General features: G+C 51.6%; 8 protein-coding genes across 8 annotated transcripts; 3 read left to right on the top strand and 5 right to left on the bottom strand.

Moving 5' to 3' along the window:
* Positions 1-794: 794 nt before the first annotated feature.
* Positions 795-1,955, bottom strand: BKA58DRAFT_411950 (uncharacterized protein; the record flags this gene model as incomplete). Its single annotated transcript, XM_046172327.1, has 1 exon — positions 795-1,955. The coding sequence occupies one exon, from the start codon at positions 1,953-1,955 to the stop codon at positions 795-797; it is 1,161 nt and encodes a 386-aa protein (XP_046023918.1).
* A 1,942-nt stretch (positions 1,956-3,897) lies between these two features.
* On the top strand, positions 3,898-5,410 carry BKA58DRAFT_187074 (uncharacterized protein). The gene is made up of 2 exons (XM_046165516.1): positions 3,898-4,462; positions 4,525-5,410. The coding sequence occupies exons 1-2, from the start codon at positions 4,131-4,133 to the stop codon at positions 5,390-5,392; spliced, it is 1,200 nt and encodes a 399-aa protein (XP_046023919.1). The 5' UTR covers positions 3,898-4,130; the 3' UTR covers positions 5,393-5,410.
* Positions 5,411-5,565: 155 nt separating this feature from the next.
* BKA58DRAFT_386157 (uncharacterized protein) lies at positions 5,566-6,966 on the top strand. Its single transcript, XM_046170435.1, has 2 exons — positions 5,566-5,948; positions 6,007-6,966. The coding sequence occupies exons 1-2, from the start codon at positions 5,925-5,927 to the stop codon at positions 6,862-6,864; spliced, it is 882 nt and encodes a 293-aa protein (XP_046023920.1). The 5' UTR covers positions 5,566-5,924; the 3' UTR covers positions 6,865-6,966.
* Positions 6,967-7,136: 170 nt separating this feature from the next.
* Positions 7,137-8,422, top strand: BKA58DRAFT_440486 (FAD dependent oxidoreductase; the record flags this gene model as incomplete). Its single annotated transcript, XM_046173752.1, has 2 exons — positions 7,137-7,176; positions 7,233-8,422. 2 exons carry the CDS (start codon positions 7,137-7,139, stop codon positions 8,420-8,422), a joined length of 1,230 nt encoding a protein of 409 aa, XP_046023921.1.
* Positions 8,423-11,735: 3,313 nt separating this feature from the next.
* BKA58DRAFT_469914 (GTP-binding protein Sey1) lies at positions 11,736-15,183 on the bottom strand. Its single transcript, XM_046175166.1, has 4 exons — positions 14,814-15,183; positions 14,306-14,746; positions 12,515-14,256; positions 11,736-12,460 (listed from the first exon to the last, which is right to left on the bottom strand). The coding sequence occupies exons 1-4, from the start codon at positions 14,981-14,983 to the stop codon at positions 12,159-12,161; spliced, it is 2,655 nt and encodes an 884-aa protein (XP_046023922.1). The 5' UTR covers positions 14,984-15,183; the 3' UTR covers positions 11,736-12,158.
* A 363-nt stretch (positions 15,184-15,546) lies between these two features.
* Positions 15,547-16,230, bottom strand: BKA58DRAFT_411953 (uncharacterized protein; the record flags this gene model as incomplete). Its single annotated transcript, XM_046172328.1, has 1 exon — positions 15,547-16,230. One exon carries the CDS (start codon positions 16,228-16,230, stop codon positions 15,547-15,549), a length of 684 nt encoding a protein of 227 aa, XP_046023923.1.
* A 171-nt stretch (positions 16,231-16,401) lies between these two features.
* On the bottom strand, positions 16,402-18,076 carry BKA58DRAFT_187321 (mitochondrial hypoxia responsive domain-containing protein). Its single transcript, XM_046165517.1, has 4 exons — positions 17,777-18,076; positions 17,574-17,725; positions 17,068-17,514; positions 16,402-17,010 (listed from the first exon to the last, which is right to left on the bottom strand). The coding sequence occupies exons 1-4, from the start codon at positions 17,815-17,817 to the stop codon at positions 16,862-16,864; spliced, it is 789 nt and encodes a 262-aa protein (XP_046023924.1). The 5' UTR covers positions 17,818-18,076; the 3' UTR covers positions 16,402-16,861.
* A 1,210-nt stretch (positions 18,077-19,286) lies between these two features.
* BKA58DRAFT_440490 (armadillo-type protein) lies at positions 19,287-21,815 on the bottom strand (the record flags this gene model as incomplete). The annotated part of the gene is made up of 5 exons (XM_046173753.1): positions 19,287-19,534; positions 19,585-19,864; positions 19,916-20,545; positions 20,598-21,467; positions 21,540-21,815. 5 exons carry the CDS (start codon positions 21,813-21,815, stop codon positions 19,287-19,289), a joined length of 2,304 nt encoding a protein of 767 aa, XP_046023925.1.
* Positions 21,816-21,864: the final 49 nt, after the last annotated feature.

A 21,864-nucleotide genomic window follows, 5' to 3' on the forward strand; every position in this document is an offset into this window, starting at 1 on the left:
ATCACGGTACTCGCGCGAAGGTAGAGGTAACGTGATTTTGAACGTCACCTCTTGGAATTTTGTTATGGTGTTATTGGTATGGGTGATTGAGTTCGTGGCTAGGGGTTGTGGTAAGCAGATGCATGCCAAGGCCTGGATGATGGGGCTGAAGTACACTTTGCTAGAAGGATCTCAACACATGTGAAAGAGCACTTGTATACACCTAATGGCTGATGAATGATGAAATTGTTTACGAAAGAAGTATTGATGCTGATGTCTGTCTACCCGAGCCTGCTCAAAGCTATCTGAACATGTACCGAAACATCATACCATCACCACCTTTGCCGTTAGTACGCCATTAACAGCCAATGTAAATAAGAGATACCCAGTACAACAAGCCCAAATTGTAAGCGCCAGCCTGATCTAGTTAATGTCAATCAATTGCTTTTGCGGCCGTGATTGCGTTAAGCTTGCAGTGTCAAGGTCGGAAGTCCTGCTTCATCAACCCCGGTATCGTTGTGCGACGGCTAGCCCACCATCAATATCCATATAAAGTGATCAGTCATGCACTGTTCTTACTCGTCCGTATCGCCGTTCATGATGCAGTTTTGGCTGAGGGCAAAGAATCTGAGAGATGCGCTTGGCCTTACCCTCTCTGAACCTGACTGGATTTGCCATGTGGCGTCAACCACAGTTGGCAGTGTTCTGTGATCGCAAATGCCGACCAAGCATCATGTTGAACGTGGGAGAAGATGAGGTGAGTGAGACACACAGCCCACGATTCCTAAGAAAATACAGTCTTGAATCGCCTCTTCTCAAATGTCGTCGATGTCGTAGTAGTCGTCAAAGCCGTATGGTGGACGCCGGATCTGAGGTCTCGCCCAGCCGTTGCCAACATCATCGTCGTCCTTCTCCGCATCTAGCGGCGTCCAAACAATGACTTTCTTTCGCACCCTCCAACTTCTCTTGTGAAATCTCGCCTTCATGTCCCGCTCTTTTCCGTAACCAGGCGATTTCTGAGTGACATCCACGTTGTCGCCGCGCTTCACCAAGACAAGCAACGCCTTTCGGGCGCCAGCACCCTTTGTCAAATCCTCATCGTCAACCCTGCCGAATCCCTGGAGTTGGTGTTCTTCTGGGGTTTGTTCGAATGACTCTCGTCTGTTTGGGTCAAGTACGGACGTGCAGTCATTCTCCTCTGTCGATCTGAAGACCTGGACGATTGAACCTGAGCCCTCTCCATCTCTATTCCACAATCTCTTGTTCCAAAACCTCGGCTGGGGCTGGCGGCATATGTCACCGGTCTCGCGAGATCCGTGGCTTCTGGAGGGGCTGAAGCCGAGCATGCGTGAACTACGAGTGACGTAGCGAAGCTCTTTCCAACCGTTCCCGCGGTTGATCAAGTTCGTGATAGCGTCATACTCCGGTGCTGCAGCAGCCACTGCAAACACGGTCAAGCAATCTAGTCGGAGCGCAGGGAGAAGCTGAAAGATCGATTCGTGACGGTACATGAGGTCGTCGAAGCCTTTGAGATAACGCATCATTGGGGAGCCGATCAGCCGAAGGTGGCGGATTTTGGACACGGTAGATTCAGGTAATTCGGAGAGTCTGTTTAGCATGGTCTGAGGATCCTCAAAGTTGAATGTAACACGCTGAAGCCATATGTCGCGTGTTTCGATGTGTATCTGGCGGGACACGCGCAATAGCGCGAGGGAATGTGGGGCAGGCTTGAGATACCTCTCGCCATAGCGGGGTGTGTATCGCAGGCCGAACGTCAGCCTCGTCGAGTTGAAAGCCAGCTCCCAAATCTCATCGCGCAGTTCTCGAGGCAGTTGCAGCAAGGGGCTCGAATCGTTCATGGCAGTGTTGTCCTCAGTCATTCTTATCGACCTGATGGAGGTTTGGCGGGGTTCATTGTACCAGCGGTACCGGCCGCTCTTGGGCGGGATAAAGTAGTCTTCGTCCTGGATCATCATCTTGGAGAAGGTTTGCCCTGCATTGGAATCGAAGGCTGTGGATGGCACCGAGACATGGGGATTGGCCAGCTGATAAGCCCTTGGTGGTGTTCAGCGCCAAGCAGGTTCCCGACTTGCCGTCACGCGACACTCGATTAGTCGCCTGGCAATCTCGACTCAGCCACCTTCCATCTCCACTCAGTTGGGACGATTACTCCACTCTTATATCTCGACTTTCCCAATACTGCCAAAATGCCTCGCGCCCGCCGAATATCCCGCAGCCGTTCCTTGTTCCTGGTTGTGAGTCTCCCGGCCGACGCCTAGCCCCGCACCTTGCGTAATTCCGGATGTCCAGACAATAAGCAACGCGTTAGGTTTTGGCCATTACATCAAGCTTCTATCTAGGACGCGTCTTGCATAGACTCTCGCACGGACAAGATTCCAAAAAATCGCGCTTCGAAGCTAACAATACGCAGTGTTACGCACTTCCGAAGACCACATATGGAGCCGATACCCAGCCCAAGCACACCAAGGACGACACAATCCTGTCAGACCGCAGAGTCTAGATACCGAAGTCCTGCCAAGCATCTCCACATTCACCGAGTGCGCTGTTTACCACCAAACGCTATGCCACATTGATGTCGATATCCCGTCTCTGGTTGCCATTACCGAGGCGTATGGCTAAGATGCATACAAGCGAGCCTGCCACCGGAACATCTCGGGCGCCACTTTTGGTCCATTGCCCTCCGAGCGGCATGGTGGGACGCGTCCCAACAATTGGATGAGGCTGACAAGTACACCATGCCATAGGAGCTTGCTACTCTTGGCCAACTCTCCTAAGCTTGAGCTTGATACGATGGCTACTTATGACGTATGGGCAGCTGGAAGATCGACGAGCTCGTAACAGTCTCATCATGCTTGCTATGAGTACATGAAAGCCCGAGTCAGCTTATCCCGCAGGAATGCAATTGTGGATCGGATGGCGCATCGAGGTCGTGGGATTCCATTCCAATGTAACCTGCTTGAGGCCTGCGCGTGGGGCTCCGCAATACCTTTTTAGCGCGGCACTCGCCATACCGGTACATCGTTCACGAAGCCATACATGAAGCACACCAACGGCTACCGGAGAGAGTCCGATTGTAGTACATATATCTCAACAGAACTACTTGGCACGAGACGTCTGCTGGATGTTGCACCAAGAATCACCAAGCGCAAGCTCACGATGATGTAGTGGGACTGGTACCGGCATACCGCTCTGGGATATACGAGAGTGGATCTTGGGCCCATGTTGGAGGAAGCCTCGCCATGTTAGCTTCTAGACAGGTAAGACTGTGCAAAGATTGCGGGTACATGACTGCGCTGCAAAGGCGGATCAAGAGCTGGGTGCTCCTCTTAAATCCATCTTAGGGTATAGCGCCTTCGTGGCTCTTACTGGAGATTCATGAATTGGCGCCATCCTTTAATCGCCGTTCATGGAAGCGCAAGTGAGGTGAGCGATCGGTGTGAGCACGGCGGAGCGGTAGCACGACTTACTTGCACAAATCTTCGGCCAACAATTGCGATATCTTCAAGCTCGTTCTTCGGTAGCGTCTATCACTACTATCAGCTGCTAGAGATCATCAATGTCCTTTGCATGACGATGAGCTTTCTCACCTTACCAGAGGGTCTCTCTATCTCCTCCAGCGCTACTGACATGATTGCGACCGACCTGTCATCATCAACAATATGACGACGTATCAAGGCTTATGCTTGTATCACTTGACACCTTGCAGGAACATGCTGTCGTTGCGCTGTCGCATGCTGTCCTTGTCACTTGCCCGCCATGATCTCGTTCTTGCGTTCTGGCACTTGACCGTTCATTCTCCCTCCCCATCATCTCGTCTCACAAGACACTCAACTTTGCGCAACACCGACATGTTCTTCTCTCTATTACTACTTGTTATTATGACCGGCGCGATGCGCTGCAAGTTGCAATCTCACTCTAGTCACTCCTCTCCAGTATCACAAAGTAGATTTTCTTCCTCAAGCAATGCCACCAGGGCGAAGACTCAATGAAAAAAGAAGGGCTCCTATTGATCCACACCACCTGGATGAAGTTCGAATGATTAAACAAGGTTCTCAGCAAGCTGAAGCTTGTGAGATCATAGCCGCGTCGGTTGTCGATATTGCCGGTGGGTGTTGTTGGTCGGTATATTCATGTCGTCCATCACATTCGCCTACCTCAGTGAGAAGAGCGGCCCATCGTTCACCAGTACAGAAAAGAGCGTACGCGATTCAGCTGCAGCGAGCTTTAAGTTGTTCGTCGGAGCCACAGTCAAGGCTGGCATAGTCACGGAGCCCACGTCGCTTTCTGTATCGTCGCTGAAGGCGAGCGTCGTATGGTACACAACACTGAAGGAGGACGGTGACTTTCTGCGACTCCTCGGGAGGGGTGTAGAGGATGCTCAGCTTGTGCTGATGCTGGCTCTATTACCCAACCTGGAGGTCCTCCGTATCGATGGACTGAGCCCCTTTCCGCTCCTTGATCGGTAAGTCAAAACACTTTGTGGTCCATGTGAAACATGTACTGACCTGGTGCACTAAAATATAGGTATCAATTCCTCTCTTGTTCGAGCACAGCGCTTCAGAAGCTGTCGGCGCTACAGATCAACGGCTCAAACACAAACTCGAAAGAGCCAGTTGTCAAGAACAGTTTACAGTTTCTCGATATTACACCAAACTCGATGAAGATCTACCTTATTGCCATTGCCGCCGGTGGCCATAAATTCACAACCAAAGCGCTTCCTTCGACCAAACTCGAGCATGTCCTCTTTCTCGGGTGTGGAATTAACGTTCGCCTCTTGCGTAAGATCATGCTCGGTCAGAAGCTGCATAGTATAGCCTACCGGCCTGGTCCAGCCCAGGTCAGTGAAATTACAGGATCCGAAATCTCGGTACTAGACCTTTTGGCTTCATTCGCGCATTCCAAGCTTTCCCTGAAGACTTTGACGCTCTTCTCTGCTGGGGTGAACTGTGGGAAAACTTCCCTCAAGATTTTTGAGAACCTTGAAACATTGGGAGTGCCTCTTGGGGATGTCCTGGACATCCCATACGATGAGGTAGAGCCTGAGAACATCTACGCGCGCCTCAAAGGCCAGCTTCCTGCTACTCTGAATCACATCATCCTCCGCTATATGAACAACAACCTTCAGAACAAAATCGTCATAGAGCAATTGGCTGTGTTGAAGATGCAAGGCATGTTGCCGCGGCTCGACCAAGCAACCTTCAACTTCACTACCGCTGTGCCTACGTCATACATCTCCGCGGCGGTCGTCAACATCGGTGGTCCTACAGCGGAAGTTACCGCATGTTCTTCTTGGGATTATCTGCCAAAAATGGAGACGAGAATCCAGGAAGATTTCGGCAAGCTGTACAAGGACGCAGGCATCTGCATGGTGGTACAACAGACAGACTGGTAGGAAGCTGGCTGGTCCGAGGCGCACATAGGGGACCTATCAGAAGAGAAGTGAGGGATGCTGGAATACGTTTATGGAATTCCAAGGCCTGGTGTATTTTACCATTAAAGAATGATCGTTTGCTTGAGAATGTTGGGGCATCATCGCCAATACCCAGTTGGGACTAGCCCGCTTCATGTGTGTTCGCCTTCCAGGTCTCCAATGACATCACTCTCATAGAACACCGTTCAATATCCACCATTCCTGACCAAAACGTCGTGCACTATCTACGGAACCACGGCATATCTTCCAAGAGAACTAGTAATTCTGTGGCGCAATGTGGCTCAGCAGGCACGTGGCGCTTTATTCGTTCGCCACGATGACGCGCACTCGACTGGAGCTCCCGTTCGAGCGTAATGCCCTGGGTTATTAGCCCACCACCCCGCAGCTTACATTGCGACATTACCTGTTATACGTGATATACATACGGTTTTTTTATCCTTTGGTCTTCTTTCTACCCATTCGACACTCAGCTCTCTCATATCGACCACACACCATGGCAGACTTCGCACCACCACCGGTATGTACATCGCAATCGCAGCTGTGGTGTCGTATGGCATCGCTAACAGGATTCATAGGGCCCTCCCCCGCCAAAGGTACCTGAAGGCTGGAAGGCCGTCTGGAACCCGCAATACAACGAGTGGTTCTACGTCAACACCTATACAAAGCAGTCGCAATGGGATAAGCCAACCGAGGCAGTCTATCCTCCCGGCGAAGCCCCGCCTGCTGGCGCACCCCCCGGATATGCGCCTCCAGCAAGTGGTGCGGTAGGCGGATACCCCAGCGAGAAGGGAGGCTTCGGCAGCAACAACCCATACGCGAACACGAGCGAGGATGAGGCGCTTGCCAGGAGGCTACAAGAAGAAGAACAAGCGCGCGCCAGCGGACACTCGAGCGACACGCGCGGACATGCGAACGACTACTACCAGCAGCCTGGCCAGTCGCAACCACCACAGTACGGCGGCTATGGACAGCAGACCGGCTCGTACCCGCAAGAGCAACAACACGACTCGAGTACACAAGACAAGGGAAGCAAGGGCAAAGGACTGCTAGGCAAGATCCTCGGAAAGGCCACTGGCTCGTCTCATTCATCGTCATCGCACGGTTACCCACAACAACAGCATGGTTACGGCCAGCCAGCATACGGCCAGGCAGGTTACGGTGGAGGCTACGGAGGCGGAGGCTACGGCCGGCCCATGGGCGGCGGTATGCCTATGGGAGGCGGCATGGGTGGCGGCAGGCGTCCGGGAGGCGGCGGCATGGGTGGCATGGCCCTTGGAGCCGGAGGAGGTCTGCTGGCAGGTGGGCTCATCGGATCAGCAATGGCGGGAGACGGTGGTGACACCTATGTCGAGAATAACTACGGTGACGATGATATGGGTGGAGGAGATATGGGCGGTGGTGATGACATGGGCGACATGGGCGGAGACTTCTAAGGCGACGCGGTGCATCCTAGTAGTTCTACGGTTTTCTTACCTATTTAGATTTTTAGGTCGCCCTTTCTATGCTATCATAGCAAAATAATATCTTCATCTTTGTTTAAGTGCACATTTCCAAGGGTGGTTCTGAGAACATTCGCGCACATGTCAACTATGACGTACCCCAGTGGTCGGTTTAAATCTCACCGAAAAGTGCAACACCAACAACGCCACTCTCGCAACTCGACAATATCTTCATGCTAAGAGCAACTTCGCGCCTAACAAACATCATGGCAGCCGAACAGCAGAAGCGTAACATTGTCATCATTGGTAAGACTTGCCAAAAGTCTCTTGTTTTCGATGACTTTTCTTACTAACGACTTCAGGTGGCGGCATCATTGGCTCAACTACAGCGTATTTCCTTTCGCATCATCCAAACTTCAACAAAGAAAGAGACAGCATCACACTTTTAGAAGCAACCAAGATTGCTGGCGGTGCCTCAGGAAAAGCAGGTGGTCTTTTGGCACTATGGGCGTACCCCAACTGTATTGTACCGCTAAGTTACAAACTGCATCAGGAGCTAGCTGAGAAGCATGGCGGCGCTGAACGTTGGGGCTATCGAGCTGTGCACTGTGGACAGGTCGATATGTATGGTGTTCTAGCTAAGAACAAGGCTGGTAAAGACAATGCGAACGGCAAGAGTAAAGAAGATTCGGTCAGTCTACAGAAACGAACGCAGAAGGCAATTGGGCTACTACGTGCTGCTGGTGTACCTAAAGATCTGGACTGGATAGCTGCAGATGGCATGAAGTCTTACGAAGAGATGGGTACACCACTCACAACAGCCCAAGTACATCCATACCACTTCACAACAAGCATGGCGCAGCTCGCCGAAGAGAAAGGTGTAAAGATCGTCTACGGCTCCGCCACGAACATCGAGCAAGAAGCCGGCGCCGTAAAATCCGTCTCATACAAGAGCAAAGACTCGGGCGAAGAACACAACCTCCCCGCCGACACCGTCATCCTCACCGCAGGCCCCTGGACAAAAACAGTCTGGAAGCCATCACCCATCTCCGCCCTGCGCGCCCACAGCGTCACCATCCGCCCCTCGCGACCCGTCTCCGCCTACGCCCTCTTCACCTCAATAGACATGCCTCGCGGCAACAACAAACGCGGGGAAACCGTAACACCAGAAATCTACGCCCGGCCCAACCAGGAAGTCTACGCCTGCGGCGAGGGCGACCACCTCGTTCCCTTGCCCACATCTACGGATCTCGTGCAGTGCGATGAGAGTAAGTGTCAAGAGATTTTCGACCAGGTCGCGGCTATTTCCGAAGAGCTGAGGGATGGAGAGGTTACGGCGAGACAAGCGTGCTATTTGCCTAATGTTAGTAGGGGGAGTGGGCCGCTTATAGGCAAGACGAGTGTAAGGGGGTTGTTGATGGGTGCGGGGCATACTTGTTGGGGGATTCAGAATGGGCCTGCGACGGGGAAGCTGCTGAGTGAGTTTGTGTTTGAGGGGGAGGGGAAGAGTGCGCAGATTGGGAGTTTGGATCCGAGGAAGTTTGGGGTTTAGATGGGTGGTTTGAGTGGGATATAATTTGAGCGATCGAATCTATGATGAACTCCTTCAATGGGCTGAGCCGTGCCATCCACCCGTGTGATGTGTCATTTGAACGCTAGATTGTACTACGCACAATCTCATCCTTCACATTCATCAGATTCTCATCGCTCTTTGTGTACATTCATACAGGCGTGCACAATTCTCTTGTTGGTCCGCAGGTAACACATGTGTTCTCTTCCTGAGGTTTTTCGTACCCCACACCTAGTCCATGATCTTTGTGGTTTTGGTATTTGGAGCACAAAGCAACACCATGTGTAATCTTGTTTATCGTTTTGAAAAGAACGTGCAATGCGATAATCGAGAAGAGAATTTGTTTATATCGGAGGACAGATATTTATACGATCGAGACCAGCACTACCCACAGCAACGGCATAGACAGGCTGCGTCTGTATTTCTGGCAGCCGTCCCGCACATGCGTTGTCTTAATCGACGTTTTGGAGGCCAGCCCCAAGCATAAGCAAATGCCACGGAATCTTTTCGCAGCTGCTTCCAGAGGAGAACATGTCTTGGTTCATGTAGAGTTTAGATCGACTAGCCCTCTCTTTCAACCGAACGTCATATCTCTTTATTGATGTCTTTTTTGAGAAATTTAAGAAGCAGAAACAGTCTCATGAATTGTTTACATCACCGCTTTGGCGCTATTAGGTTGGAGAGACGATTTTAGTACTGGATGAGGAGTACGGAAAGGAGAGGATATATAGATCCAGGAGTGTACTATTCGGGTGGTAGATGAGAAAGGTGGCTGACAACGCTCATGCGAGGCTTGCATGGTCTTTTCTGGTTTCGCAAGTCGCTGGACAAGACATCAATGGAGCTGCTTAAGCTTTGAGGTTAAGTTCCGGATAATTGGGTAGTCTGCACATACCGATACTGGAAATTCTTCCGATCACTCAGTCATGGTTCGTTATGGGTTGCTTTTTGAAATTGGAGGAGATACCATGAAATGTGGTATGATGGGTTTTGTAGACTTCTGGGAGAGAGCAGTTGGATGGCGAGTAAGTCGAGGAACAGAATCGACAGCTTTATAGTAACGACCCAGCGAAGGCTCACACACTCATGAGAAGCGGATCCGACCGTTTTGGAGTGACTAAACAGCATAGACTAGTCTCGCTGTACTATGCTGAGTCGACACCATGAGTGAGGTGGCATGGTTTTGATCTACCACGCACTTGACGGAACCACGTTTCGACAGGAACATGAACGAGCTGACTTCGCTCCCGTACGACGACCAGAACATGCGTCTTTTGGTTGAATACTTTTCAGTCCGCAGAAAGACATGCTCGGCAATCTCTGGAGTTTTGGAAAGATAGGGTTTGAAGAGAGATGTTGGAGAGGAAAGGCGATCCAGGTACAAGCTTCTTATATAGCAGACTCGTAGCCCGAATATCGGCCATATACCCTAGAAGACTGCGGTAAGTCTTTTCGTCTCGCATGTGGAAAAGCACAGAGCGGCCCAACTCGGTATTTTTAGTCTGCTCAACTATGCCAGCCCACGAATGAATGTTGGCGGTGAAGGTTTTGTAAAAACATGTTACTATCAGAAATGGAAGCAGGCGCCGTTACATTTCGAGTATTCAGATCCGATAGAATAGCATATTCCCTGCTTCATGAATACCGACGCGCCCGCAAGATCATGAGTAGCTTTGTTTGCTGTTTTTGTGTTCTCTCCTCTCCCATAGCATGGTTGTAGGTGAATTTCGATAATTATGGCTGATCAAGTATGTGTAAAGAGATGTCATTCGTCGTTGAGAAGTCTCTCAAATTCCGTTATCAGAGGGGTTTCCAACGAGAGCAAAGTCATAGTCTGTGAACAGCCATGTTTCAGCTCACTCTCGAGCGTTCTCGTCCTCGTTTCAGAAAAAGATCATGAAACTATTGTTCTTTACTTTGGAAGCTTTCTTCTTGCTCAAAGAGACATGAATTGGTGCTTTTCGACTTATGATAATCGGGAAGAGATGTTGTTGAGCGAGAGAAGGTAAGGTGATCAAGCTAGAGAACAGCACTTATAGGGACTAAGAACACTAGCTAGCCAAGAGTATAGTCTTCAGGGCTTTGTTTGTTGTAACAGGACATGCCGGGGTATATCGCGATGTTAATCGCTATGTCGGTATTTTCCCAAGTCCGGGAGAAGGGAGAAGCGGACTGCCACAACATGCAGTATTATCCATGTAGTTTCCAAGAACAGTTTCTTGGCTGACCGCAGAGACAACACATGAATTCCATTCTACTGGCTTTTGGTCTATGGTGCAGAAGTCTGGATAGCTTGAAGCGAGCCATGAATGTAGTTTCGGGGTATTTGAGCCCAGGCAACGCGGCTCCATCAAAGTTCTCGTCCATTGTTTTGAACTGGAAAAGAGGGAAGATGATTTCAGAATTCCTGGAAGAAAGCAGGGATATTTATATCGGTATCCGCAACCAGCCGAGTGCCGGATATATCGCGCATGTCTTTTATCTTGAATGAATGATGCAATTGCTACATCTCGTCGACATGAGTGTTGGGTCAACTCTTTTTGGTAGGCTTTGTGACTTATGATACCACTCGAGTAGTTTTACTTCCTCCGCTAGCTCGATTCCATCGGTCGCATATCGAACATGTTCTGGTGTTGAGCCCATGGACGAGGCGAGACGACAGCACCCATAGGCATATTGGTTGACTTATTTTGTATGAGGCCACATCATCGTAACTGCGAAATGTAAGGAAGCAGGGAGGCGCCACGATCATTCCTTTCTTTGCTGGTGACTTTAGAAAAGCTCCATGCTGTTGCAAGGGTGCAGTTTTGATATCCTTGCCGGAAAGTAGATGGACGAGTAATCAACAGATCCAGCAGTCGCCGGAAGCGTTTAAGTATTTGTTGCACTAGTTCGCGAGGCGAGGGTGATAGATACCGTAGAACCGGTATTGGTTGCTCATGTCTCGATGCCTTGGGTGTTTTGAATCCGAAGTCCCAAACGCCAACAGCAGCACATGCGAGCGGCGGCTCTATATTTCGAAGCCTCGATATGTCCTGTTTGGACGGAATTTTGGGACAGCGCAGGCCAAAGTCGACATGTTAGCGGCGATGGTGTATTTAGGTAGATGTTCGTCGCTCGCGCTGGAGAAGTAGAGGCCAACCACATAGCTCATGACGGTGTTCATTTTCAATGATGGTGTGATCTTGAACCAAAACAGAGGCCCAGAGAACATCAGGCACTGCCACCTCTTTTTCTTTTGTGTAGCAAAGAATGGACCGAAATTTGGGCAGGAGAAGACATGTGTGAGAGGTATGCTGTTTTTGGAATAGGTGACTAGAGTTGGTCTCCGAGTCCACATCAATTGCCATTGGCGATATTTTGGTAATAAAAGATGGAGGCTTTTAGAAAGTATGAGGAGAAGAGAGCACGACCAGAAAGATGGTTTATATACACCAGTAGCGCGGACACGGAATCGCGGAACCGCTTGTACTGCTGACGATCGTCATCACCATCAATGCAGCATTCACATACCCAATCGCGCGCATGAAAATACACCATGCGACTCACTTATTCAGCTCCTCATTCAGCTCCTCATTCCGACGAAGCCGTCCCAACAACTAGGATTCTATCAACAGAGTGCTCAAACACACTTTATCAAAGGCATACAATCCCTTTTCCGTATCCTACCCTATCCAGTATCTACCCAAAAGAGCCAGCCAATCGCAGTGGCATGTACTCAAATATCATCGAGGTCCTCTTCCTCAGCCCTGCTCTTCTTGCCATCGCCATTGAGCCTATCCATCCTGACATCCTCGTGCCTCCTAGTCTCATTCATACCGCCGCTCATAGCCATAGCCTGGCGGCCAGTATCCGAGCTCTCGAGGAAAGTGCGGAGACGCTCCTTGCCGACTTCAAGACCTTGTGCGGAGGCGGCGTTGGCCATGCGTGCCATGGGGCCCCATAGGTTGAGGGTGTAGGTTACGTAGGCGCCGACGGCGAGGAGGATGAGGAAGATGAAGTATACTGGGTTGCGGAGGACTGAGAAGGGTTAGTATATAGGTAACGGAAAGCAGAGACGACTTTGAGACTTACCAGCTACGATCTCGTTCCAACCCAGCGCGAGGAGGAGACCGTAGAAGTACAACGGCACTTGTGTGATACCGCCAATCGCGCTACGCTTGGCTTCCACGTACACACCGTCTGCGGTCTTCTTGAAGCGGATCAGGAGATCGGCTTGCTTGGCGTCGGAAAGAATCGTCATCTCTTCTTCTAGGGTCTTGCCCTCTTCGTCGTCTAAGCCACCGATGGGTGTCAAATCGTCTTCATCCGCAGCGGTCGCTGAGGCTGGAGCCTCGCCGATCCAGGCGTCGAGCGGTGGAGGACTTGATGTTTTCGCCAGCTTGAAACGGGCGAGAAGTGGGATGACGGTAATCGTCGACTCGCGGGCCTTGGTGTAGACACCCTCGATGTCGTCTGTAGGTCGCCATATTCTCGGGACACCGTGCTCATCGTAGCGGAACTTGTCCTCGAAGTTCTCTCTCAGCTTCAATAGAATGTTGCCCTCCATGACTTCCTCGTCAATCTTTGCGCGGAGCACAGCCCACGACTTCCGTCGTAACCTCCAAAGACCGACCTCAACTTCTTCGGAGCTAGCATCGAAGCTGGATGCGCGGTCGGTGAAACGCTTCTCGGCGCTCGAGACAGTTTCGGTGAAGATAGTCCAGACACGGTCCCAGAGATCCTTCTCTGTTGGTGGTCGCTCGCCATGCTCGGGCGCGCCAGAACCGCCTCGACCAGATCCGAGCTTGTTGAATTCCAGACCGACAGACTCATCTAATCTTGATCGTACCCAGCGCTCGATTCGTGTGGCCAGACGCCTCATCTCCTCCTTGCGCAGACGGCCAGAGACGTCATCAAGGTCCTTCTTGTAGATCTTCAGCTCGTTCTCATGACTGCTCCAGGCCGCGCCTTCGATGGCCATGGCCTTCGCATCCTCTTCAAACTTAGCAAGCGCCTGCTTCTTTTCTGAATCGACAATCTGTGCGAAGTCGTATGTGCCCTTCTTCTGACCGCTCTTCACCGCCGCGCTGACAGCTTCGCTGAAGGACTCCACTCCGGACTTGTGAGCAGCTGTGAGTTGCTTCTGGAACAGTGCTTTCAACCGTGTATCCACCTTGGCTTCAAGTTCTGCCTGCTTCCGCTTGTAAACACCCTTGTGGTATCGGCTCGCGTTCGTGTCGAAGTCTTTGAAGACCTTGGTTCGTGCAGCGCTCATCGCAGGGCCGAGGTCGGCAATGACTGAAAGCTGGCCTGTTCGAGCATGGTCGGCTTGTTGGTCCTCCAGTGGTGTGATCTTCTCATCGAAAGCAACAAGGACCTCCCGCGAGATCTCGTCACAGCGGAACTGGGCCAACAGCTCTTGCTGTGTAGGTAGATCCAAGTCCTTGTTGTTGACAATCTGATCCCACACACCCTCCGCGTATGCCGAGAAACCGTCTGCGGGAATCCGTCGGTGGTATTGGGGCAGGAAGATGGGCGCCGATGCCTCGTCGATGAGTCCGCTCTTCCTCGGGTCATTGTACCCTTCCTTGAACCGCCTGCTAAGCTGTGTGACTGCCTCCTCAAACTTCTCTGGTTGTAGGATCTTGTGTGGGAGGGCGACGAAGGCGAAGTCGAAGTAGTCTTCTATCCGCGAGTTCTCTAGGCCGTTGGGTTTTGAGATGGTTGACCACAGTTTGGAGAGGTCTTGTATTAAGGTGTTCTGAAGGTTCTTGAGGGGTGTCGTGCCGAGGTGATCGCGGATGACGAAGAATAAGAGGGATCTGGGAGTTGATCTACGTAATCGTCAGCATGTGAGAGATCCAGGACAATCGAAACACTTACTGGCTGTCCTTGACGAAGAGTTGTAGGTTGACTTCGAACACAGTCTTGAGCAGGCCCATGTTGGCACCCTGGTACAGTCCAACTTGGTGCTCCCAGATGTTGACAATGAGGACCTCGCTCGTGGCAAGCGCGAAGAGGGCGCTCTTGCGCTCAAAGTCCTGGTCCTCGCCTCGCTCTCTACCATCCGTACCCTCAACATCCATGACGAGGATGTTCTCAGCCATGTTGGAGCCGCCCTCCTCGCGCTTGTTCTTGCTCATCCAGATTCCCTTTGTTGTCTGGCGGCGCTCCTGCTCGGACATGACGCCGAACTGGGTGCCGAAGAGGTAGTTGAGGAGCGTCGACTTTCCGGTAGACTGCGAGCCAAAGACGGATATGAGGTGGTAGTTGAAGCCGGCGGGGATAACCTTCTCAATGTTGAGATATGTAGATACGTTTGTGCTACATGGCGAGAACCCATTAGCCTACTGCCCCGCTGCCCAATTGCCTGCACGTTCAGAAGACATACTTGAACATCTTGTCCTCGTCAATGACCTGGATGCCATGTTCGTAGGCACTTTTGTCGACGTTGTCGCCGACGCCGGCAAAGTGGGCGTTCATCATGAGCGAGGGTGACGTGTGGTGTTTGACGTTGCTGGGACGGCCCTGGCCATTCACTTTGAGGGAATCATCGGCCATGATTGCTTGGTGTACAGTCCAGCCGAGAGCTGCACGTGGTGCGGGAAGAATAATGGCGTTGTTAGGGGTGAAAGCTGGCCGTTGATGTCACAGGCCGACCGCTTCTGGAGCGTCGACGCCCATTCGCCGCTGCACCCTGGCACTGATCCTCGCTTAGGCCCAGGCGGTGGTTGCTGCCGTACAGATGACGGTCGCCTGCATCATGCTCTCTGTTTGTATACAGGCTTTGAGACACTCATTCCTGCTGCCTCTCTCACGTGCTGTTGCCCCGAGGATGGCGATCTGAACCATGGTTGAGCGCGGTAGTGGGGATGCACGTTGCGATCGTGGGCAGGAACAAATCATCACGTCTTGGCATCGCTTTCACGATACTATCACTGGGTCGCTTGACAGGACGTTCCTGGAGATAAACGTGTCCTTAGAACAGGTGCCGACAAGCTACCGAAATCTGGGAGATCGCCGTAAGGATTGCTCTAGATGTCTTCGCTCAACAGCGTTCTAGCAACAGGAATAATTCAACCCCCACTACGCGTGCTATGACACCGCCAACGCCATCTCTAGTCTCAGAATTCCCTATGTCCCTTACCACCACTAACCATATCCCCACTGATCTTGCTAATCTCCTCACTATTCTTGACCCAAGCCTTCGTCGCATCCTCCCACACCCCATCCCCAAACTTATTCTTACACCACTCCAGCACCTTCTCCGCCTCGTCTCTTATCCTCTTCTCGATTCCCTCCTCGTCACCCGTCCTCTCAATCTTCTTCTTGCTTCGAAATTGCTCAACGGCGTCGATCAAACTCTTAGGCTCCTCATCGCCATAGACGAATTTGATCAAGGAAGACGAAATAGAAGAGTTGCTACCAACTTGTTTCGCAACTTCAGCCTCCAGTTCCTGCCCATCTTCTTTGTGCTTAGGTTGGTAGCCTTCACATGCATCTGCGACGTCACTTATCCATGCTCTTGCGTTGTTGAAGTCTCCCTCCGCGCGGTGCAAGATACCGTGTAGTAGCATCCCCTCCACAGCTGGCGGAGCCTGCATGTGCCGGACTAGGAAGTGCGCAGAATTCAAGTCATGGTTTGCGATATGCAACAGTGCTTCGATGGTAGGATGGACGTGTAGGTCTGCGATTGTCGCGGTAAGCTGCGAATCTTGAGCTTTCTTGGGTGGCTGGACGAGATTGGTCTTGGGGATGAGCGTTTGCGATATTGTTTGCAGCTTTCGTGGCACGTCTGATTGACTCATGTCTTCGTTTTGCTGAGTGGAATCGGAGCTGGTGGTGGGAGTTGTACGCGAAGAGACAATTTCTCAATTCTGGCCAAGACGCGATTGTTCAGAGAAGATGTAGGTAGTAGCCAAATCGAAGACACCATCATAAAACAGAATGTCTCACAACATGTATGCACCAGCTAGCTTCGTCGCGAAAGCATGTGACGTGCTTGATGCCCCAACTCAGCAACGCAGACGTCATGACGGACCCTGAGAATCATACAGCCGACATGTGCAGGGTTGGGGGGCTCACAAAAAGGAATCCTCTATAATTCTGAGGGATAAACGCAGCATTAGGCAACATCTTCAGATAGTCGAATGTTGTAGCATAAGAATATAGTTTCCATAGACGCGCTAAAGCGCGCTCATATGTACATACAACGCATTATCATCCAATCCCCTGAGCACAACCTAGTCGTACAGATATAACAGGTACAATGTCAGGGTCGTAGAGTATTTTGCATCCAAACGCCAGTAAATGAAGTCGAAGATGTTGGAAAGACAACGCAAAGGCCGAATCGGACACGAATTGGGTGGTTGGAGGTAGGGTGGTGGGCGGTATTCGAGGTCGTAGTAGGATAGTGTGGAACATCAAATCGACCCAAGCTTAAGCCTTGTTCTTGTTCTGCTCTTCCTCCTTCTCAGCCTTCTTCTCCTTCTTGTTAGCCGCATCAGCATGCTGCTTAGCCTTGTGCTCCTTGTCCGCAGCAGCAGCCTTGCGCTCCTTCTCGCGTTGCTCCTCAGCCTCTACCATTTCTGCATCAACAAGTTAGCTATCTATTCCCCATATACAACCAATAGTTAGACACATACCTCTCCACTGGTCCTCTCCAGCATATCTCTCGTGGTGAATCTTCTTCTCGATAACATGCTTATGTTCGGGATCGTTCGGGTCGATAACCCTAATTGTCTCCCACCTTCCCTTGCCCTTGGCAGCGTCCGCGCCTTCAATCGCAAAACTGCCTAGCAGCGCTGCCAGTGTGCCGCCCTGTGCGTACATACGCGCCTGCACTAGCTTTTGCGATCCGCTCAGGTATGGATTGCGGTTGACCATGTGCCATGAACCAGCCATGGAGGCGACCCAGAAACCAAAGAGAATCGGGTATCGGTTTTCGGTTGCCCAGTCTTTGGCGCGCTCGAGGGCTGTCTTGTTTTGCTCGTAAAGGGCTTCGCGCTCCTTCTCTCGCTCGACTTGGCGCTTCTTCTCGGGTGTGTGTTCGATGTCGTATGCTGCGGAGGCTCGGTCGGCGGCGATGACGGCTGTGGGGTAGCATTGTTAGCAATCGAACTCCGGAGTTTTGCGATAGAGAGATACGTACCGATGAATGTTCCTGTTGAGGCAACAAGGAAAGCCCGGAAAGGAACTGTGAGCGCTCGGAAGGAGTGGTATCTTCTGCTCGCAGCCATGACACCTGCAGCACCTATCGCCGTACCAATGGCACCACCTATCGATCCGCCCTTGATTGTGGCACTTGAAGCTGTCAGTACAAAGTTCCCATCGCCATTCGAGTCCAATACTCACTTGTAATGCGCCGCCTCCTCTTCCTTGGTAAGAACCTTCATCTTGTCTTAGGTAGAAACCGCTCCGATTCGGAATATAGGCGTATGATGGATAGTCGTGAGAATGTGGCGGCTGTTGAGAATCGTGCGTCAGGTATACGCTTAGTGTTAGGAGTTTGGATGAGTCTGTGTGTAGAGTCTGAATGGGTATGTAAAATACTATGGCGCACGCGGCGACTTATTAAAAGATAACGCAATGCTCAAAACTCATGGTGACGTCGCCGAACTTCCGGCGCCGCTAGACCCACGTTGACATGTGCGGGCAGTGATGAGGTAAGGCCCTTTCGGCAGGCCCTGCCTAGCCCTACGTCCTTCCAGGGCTGGGCCGATTATCGTGCGCTGAGAGATCAGGTCACCGATGCATGATCGAATACACTTTGAGAGAACTTCTCTTGCTGTTCGTTTGTTGCAACTCTACGTTGGATGTAGGAATGTTTTATTCGTTTCGGGGTTGTGCTCCCGGCGAACCATCACTCCTTCCTCAAGATGCTATGCCTCGCAGCAGTTCCATCAGAAATGCATCACCCATGCGCATTTACTACCCTGACACCAACATGCAAGCAGCCGCTAAGTAAGGCTCTGTAAGCTCGTGAGCAATACATCCCCGGTTTGTTCCTGCTCGGCAAGTTCTCGCGTGTCGCATGCTCTTCGGATTCTATGCCGAAGCGGCATCTCTTAGTTGCCGCTCGCCGCTCGCACTGTTCAGACTCAGCAAACGTGCGGCCGACCTTCCTTCTCATCTACACGATATTGTTCGAGCCTTTCAGACCGTGATGCTTGATGAAACAGCTCAAACTCTTCGCCAACCCTAAATACCGTCTTACAGGCATGTGCAAGCTCTTTCCGACCATGCCCGAGTTGCCACCGAAGCCCGTACAAACTCCAAGATTCACCGAGCGGCTCCGCACATTGACACCCACGACAAAATGGGTAGCAACGTCTGTCTGTTATGTTCACTCATCAGTTCCCAGCACTATGGTGCAGCCACAAACTCTTCCCAGGACATCACGAGCAATGATGCATGCAATAAGTCATCATGTTTCTTATTTCCACCGAAGAATACATACATCCGATGACAGCATTATCGTAATCGTATTACCTCGTGATTGGTCTGACACTGAAAGAAGGATAAGTATGTAGGTACAATCCAGTTCATTGTTCACCATATCGTCTTCTCCAGCTTTTGCCTCCATAATCCTACTAAGTACCTCAGGGCCGATGAAAGTGTTGGGATAAACAAGAAAGGACATGTCCGTGATAAGGCATGTCCAGGAATCGATGCTATTCCAACTGACTGTAGGAAATGCGTACTTTCGTTTTAAGCCAATGGTCTTCGACAATTTGTTCGACATTGATCTTAGCTTTTGGGCATATCCACGATACCTTCTTCGAGATCGAGCGAGCGGTGCACTGGCTGATAATACCCAACGATACGTATGTGGACGAAGACATGTACACGCGCAAATAACTCCTCAACGGAATGCGCCAAAACTGGGGCGCGGTGCGGGGTTGCCATAGCGGGGAAGCATGCCTGCCGGAGGTCCTGGGCGCGTCGCAAGGGCAGGGTTGCAACAGAGCATGGCGACACGAGAGCCGTACTTAGAACCGCGGAGAGAGACCATGTGCTTACGGATGTGGCCGCCAACGAGTTCGCGATGCTGGGTACCACTGTTGGTCAAGACATACTGGATGAGATAGTTGCCGAACTGATCACCAGCGACTTGAACAAAGTTAGCCATCGTTCACGTGTTAGGGGTGATTCGGACTCACTATCAATAAGAGGCATGCGTGGGCGATCAGGGCGAGCTTCGCATACCCGGTCCAGGTACCGGTCCAGGAACTCGTTGCCACCGATTTTCAGGCACTTCTCGATAACCTTAGAAGCATACTGGTCCATGCTGTACTCTGTACTGAAGCGGAGGATGTGATCGATAGCACGACTACGGTCGGCGGGTGCACCATGCTCACAGATATGCTGGATGCACCAGTTGCCGAATTGGCCGTGGGCAATGACATCGATGCTGGCGAGCACCTCGTTGATGCAGGGACGCTAATGCTAGTTAGTAGGAGTCGAGAAACGATTGACAGCGCCTTCACGTACCTTGTCTTCTTCAAGACAGTTCTCAAAGATGTTCTGTACGACCAGACTACCCGTCTCGCCCAATGCGACTTCATGCCACATGCCTCGTAGAGCTTCGTTGACGTAGCGCATGATCTGAGGCGGAGAGTCACTCCAACGGAGCTCAAAGAGCTTCTGCCAGACGTGGCAAGCGTAGCGGTGGATGACAGTCTCTGGAATTCGGCGAAGCAATTCGTGGACCATGGTCGCTTTGTACTCTTCCGGGACGCAGTCGAAGGCCTTCTGGATGACATGGCAGCCAAATGCATCCATACTCAAGGCGAGGGTATTGCCGCGAATGGCTTGGGCGATTGCGATGACTTGATCGTGCGTACCATGCTCAAAGCAACGCTGTACAAGGAAGTTGCCGAAGCGGTTGACCATCAATGCATAGGCTTGAGAGATGATTGCCTCCACAATCTCATACTTCTGCTCCGGTGTGCCTACCTTGAGCTTCTGCTGAAGAAAGATGGAAGCCTGCTGGTCGTTGTTGCAGATGATCTTATCGACGATGTACTTCCAGTTGCAGCTCATGTTTCGGTCCAGTAGACGACGATAGTTCATGGGCTCAACAGGGGGCACGTACTGTGAAGTACCCGCTTCACTCGGAGCCTATGTCTTGTTAGTAATATTCGAAGTCCTGGATGTAGTAGTGGCGTCTTACCTGAGAGTTCCATGGAGACGGTCCCATGCCATTGGCTACGTTAAACTCGTTCGCATCTGGCGACAATCTGCTGGCCATAGTGCCGATCGGAGCCGGGTGGCCTATCGGATACATGGGTGGCATAGCGTACTGATTGTAACTCGGGTCGAAGGCCGAGCCAGGGCGGCTAGGCGGGTTACTCAGTCCGTTGCCCATGCCCATGCTCATACCGTTGAAGTTGTTGTTCATGGGGTTGGGCATGCCATTACCCATGCCGGCATTGAAGCTGTTGGACATCCCACTGCTGCGGAAGCTCTGGTCGAGAGGGAAGTGAATGGGCTCGTTCAGGAAACCATTGCGACGGTAGCCTGACTGAGTGGGTTGTGGACGGGCCTGAGGCTGGGGCTGAGGCTGCGTCTGGGGCTGGTATGAGTTGCCGAAGCTGTTGTTGCTGGTATAGGCTGGACAAGCAGGCTCATTGCCCCAACCGTAGTTGCTTCGAGTGGAAGCATTGAACTTGTTCTGCAAGCTGGTAAGGGTCTGCTCAGTGACATCACCCGGATAGCTATAATCAGCCTCTGACGATTGGCTCAGGTGCTCCATGGTCGACCGGGCCACATGATGGCTGTGCATCTCCTGGTTGACGCGGTTGACTTCGTTACGGGCCTCTTGTAGCTCTAACTTAAGCTTTTGCAGCTCGCAAGCCTCGACGAGGATGATCGAGCTGTCCAACTCCGTCGATGGAGTAGATGCGAAGTCGTCGGTGGCTGGTGTGATGGGAATTGATCCGTTGGAGGAGCTATATGGGTCGTGCGGAGGGGAGCGTCCATTCAGGCGCTGCAAGAGCGAGTCCATGACCGCTGACTCCTCGTGAGCTCCCATCTTGGGCTTCTGGGTAGGTCAGCTTGGTCGATCTGAGAGGTGATGACGGTGAGCCTGCAGCAAATGCTGGATTGTACTGACCTTATAGCCGTCGAATGAGTCGTGCTGCTGCAGCATAGGCGCTTGATTACCCAGGGTAGAAGAACCGAGTGGTCGCTTCATGCCCTGTGTATTGCATGTCAACGATGAGCCAAACGCACGTTGGAAGGCATATGGGTATTGGTGCAGGCTCATGCTGCCTACCGCCTGACCCAGAACCTCTGGTGAGGTATCAATCCTGAGATCACCGGCCTTAGAGAATCGATTGGGGCCCTTGCGGGGTGTGGGGGACCCGTCGGAAGTTATGTTGAAGCTCATAGTAGCGGAGCTTGGAAAAGTGGGTAGATGGTTTAGATCCGAGAGGCTA

Source organism: Alternaria rosae, assembly GCF_020736505.1.
Source record: "Alternaria rosae strain MPI-PUGE-AT-0040 chromosome Unknown BKA58scaffold_6, whole genome shotgun sequence".
Taxonomy (NCBI): Eukaryota; Fungi; Ascomycota; class Dothideomycetes; order Pleosporales; family Pleosporaceae; genus Alternaria; species Alternaria rosae.

Coding starts and splice junctions, on each gene's coding strand:
- BKA58DRAFT_187074 (XM_046165516.1), top strand. CDS start 4,131: ATGTCGTCCATCACATTCGCCTACCTCAGTGAGAAGAGCGGCCCATCG. Junction 4,463..4,524: donor CCCTTTCCGCTCCTTGATCG/GTAAGTCAAAAC, acceptor ACTAAAATATAG/GTATCAATTCCTCTCTTGTT.
- BKA58DRAFT_386157 (XM_046170435.1), top strand. CDS start 5,925: ATGGCAGACTTCGCACCACCACCG. Junction 5,949..6,006: donor CAGACTTCGCACCACCACCG/GTATGTACATCG, acceptor CAGGATTCATAG/GGCCCTCCCCCGCCAAAGGT.
- BKA58DRAFT_469914 (XM_046175166.1), bottom strand. CDS start 14,983: ATGGCCGATGATTCCCTCAAAGTGAATGGCCAGGGCCGTCCCAGCAAC. Junction 14,747..14,813: donor GACGAGGACAAGATGTTCAA/GTATGTCTTCTG, acceptor CTCGCCATGTAG/CACAAACGTATCTACATATC. Junction 14,257..14,305: donor CTCTTCGTCAAGGACAGCCA/GTAAGTGTTTCG, acceptor ACGATTACGTAG/ATCAACTCCCAGATCCCTCT.
- BKA58DRAFT_187321 (XM_046165517.1), bottom strand. CDS start 17,817: ATGAAGGTTCTTACCAAGGAAGAGGAGGCGGCGCATTACAA. Junction 17,726..17,776: donor GAGGAGGCGGCGCATTACAA/GTGAGTATTGGA, acceptor GACAGCTTCAAG/TGCCACAATCAAGGGCGGAT. Junction 17,011..17,067: donor TGGAGAGGACCAGTGGAGAG/GTATGTGTCTAA, acceptor TTGTTGATGCAG/AAATGGTAGAGGCTGAGGAG.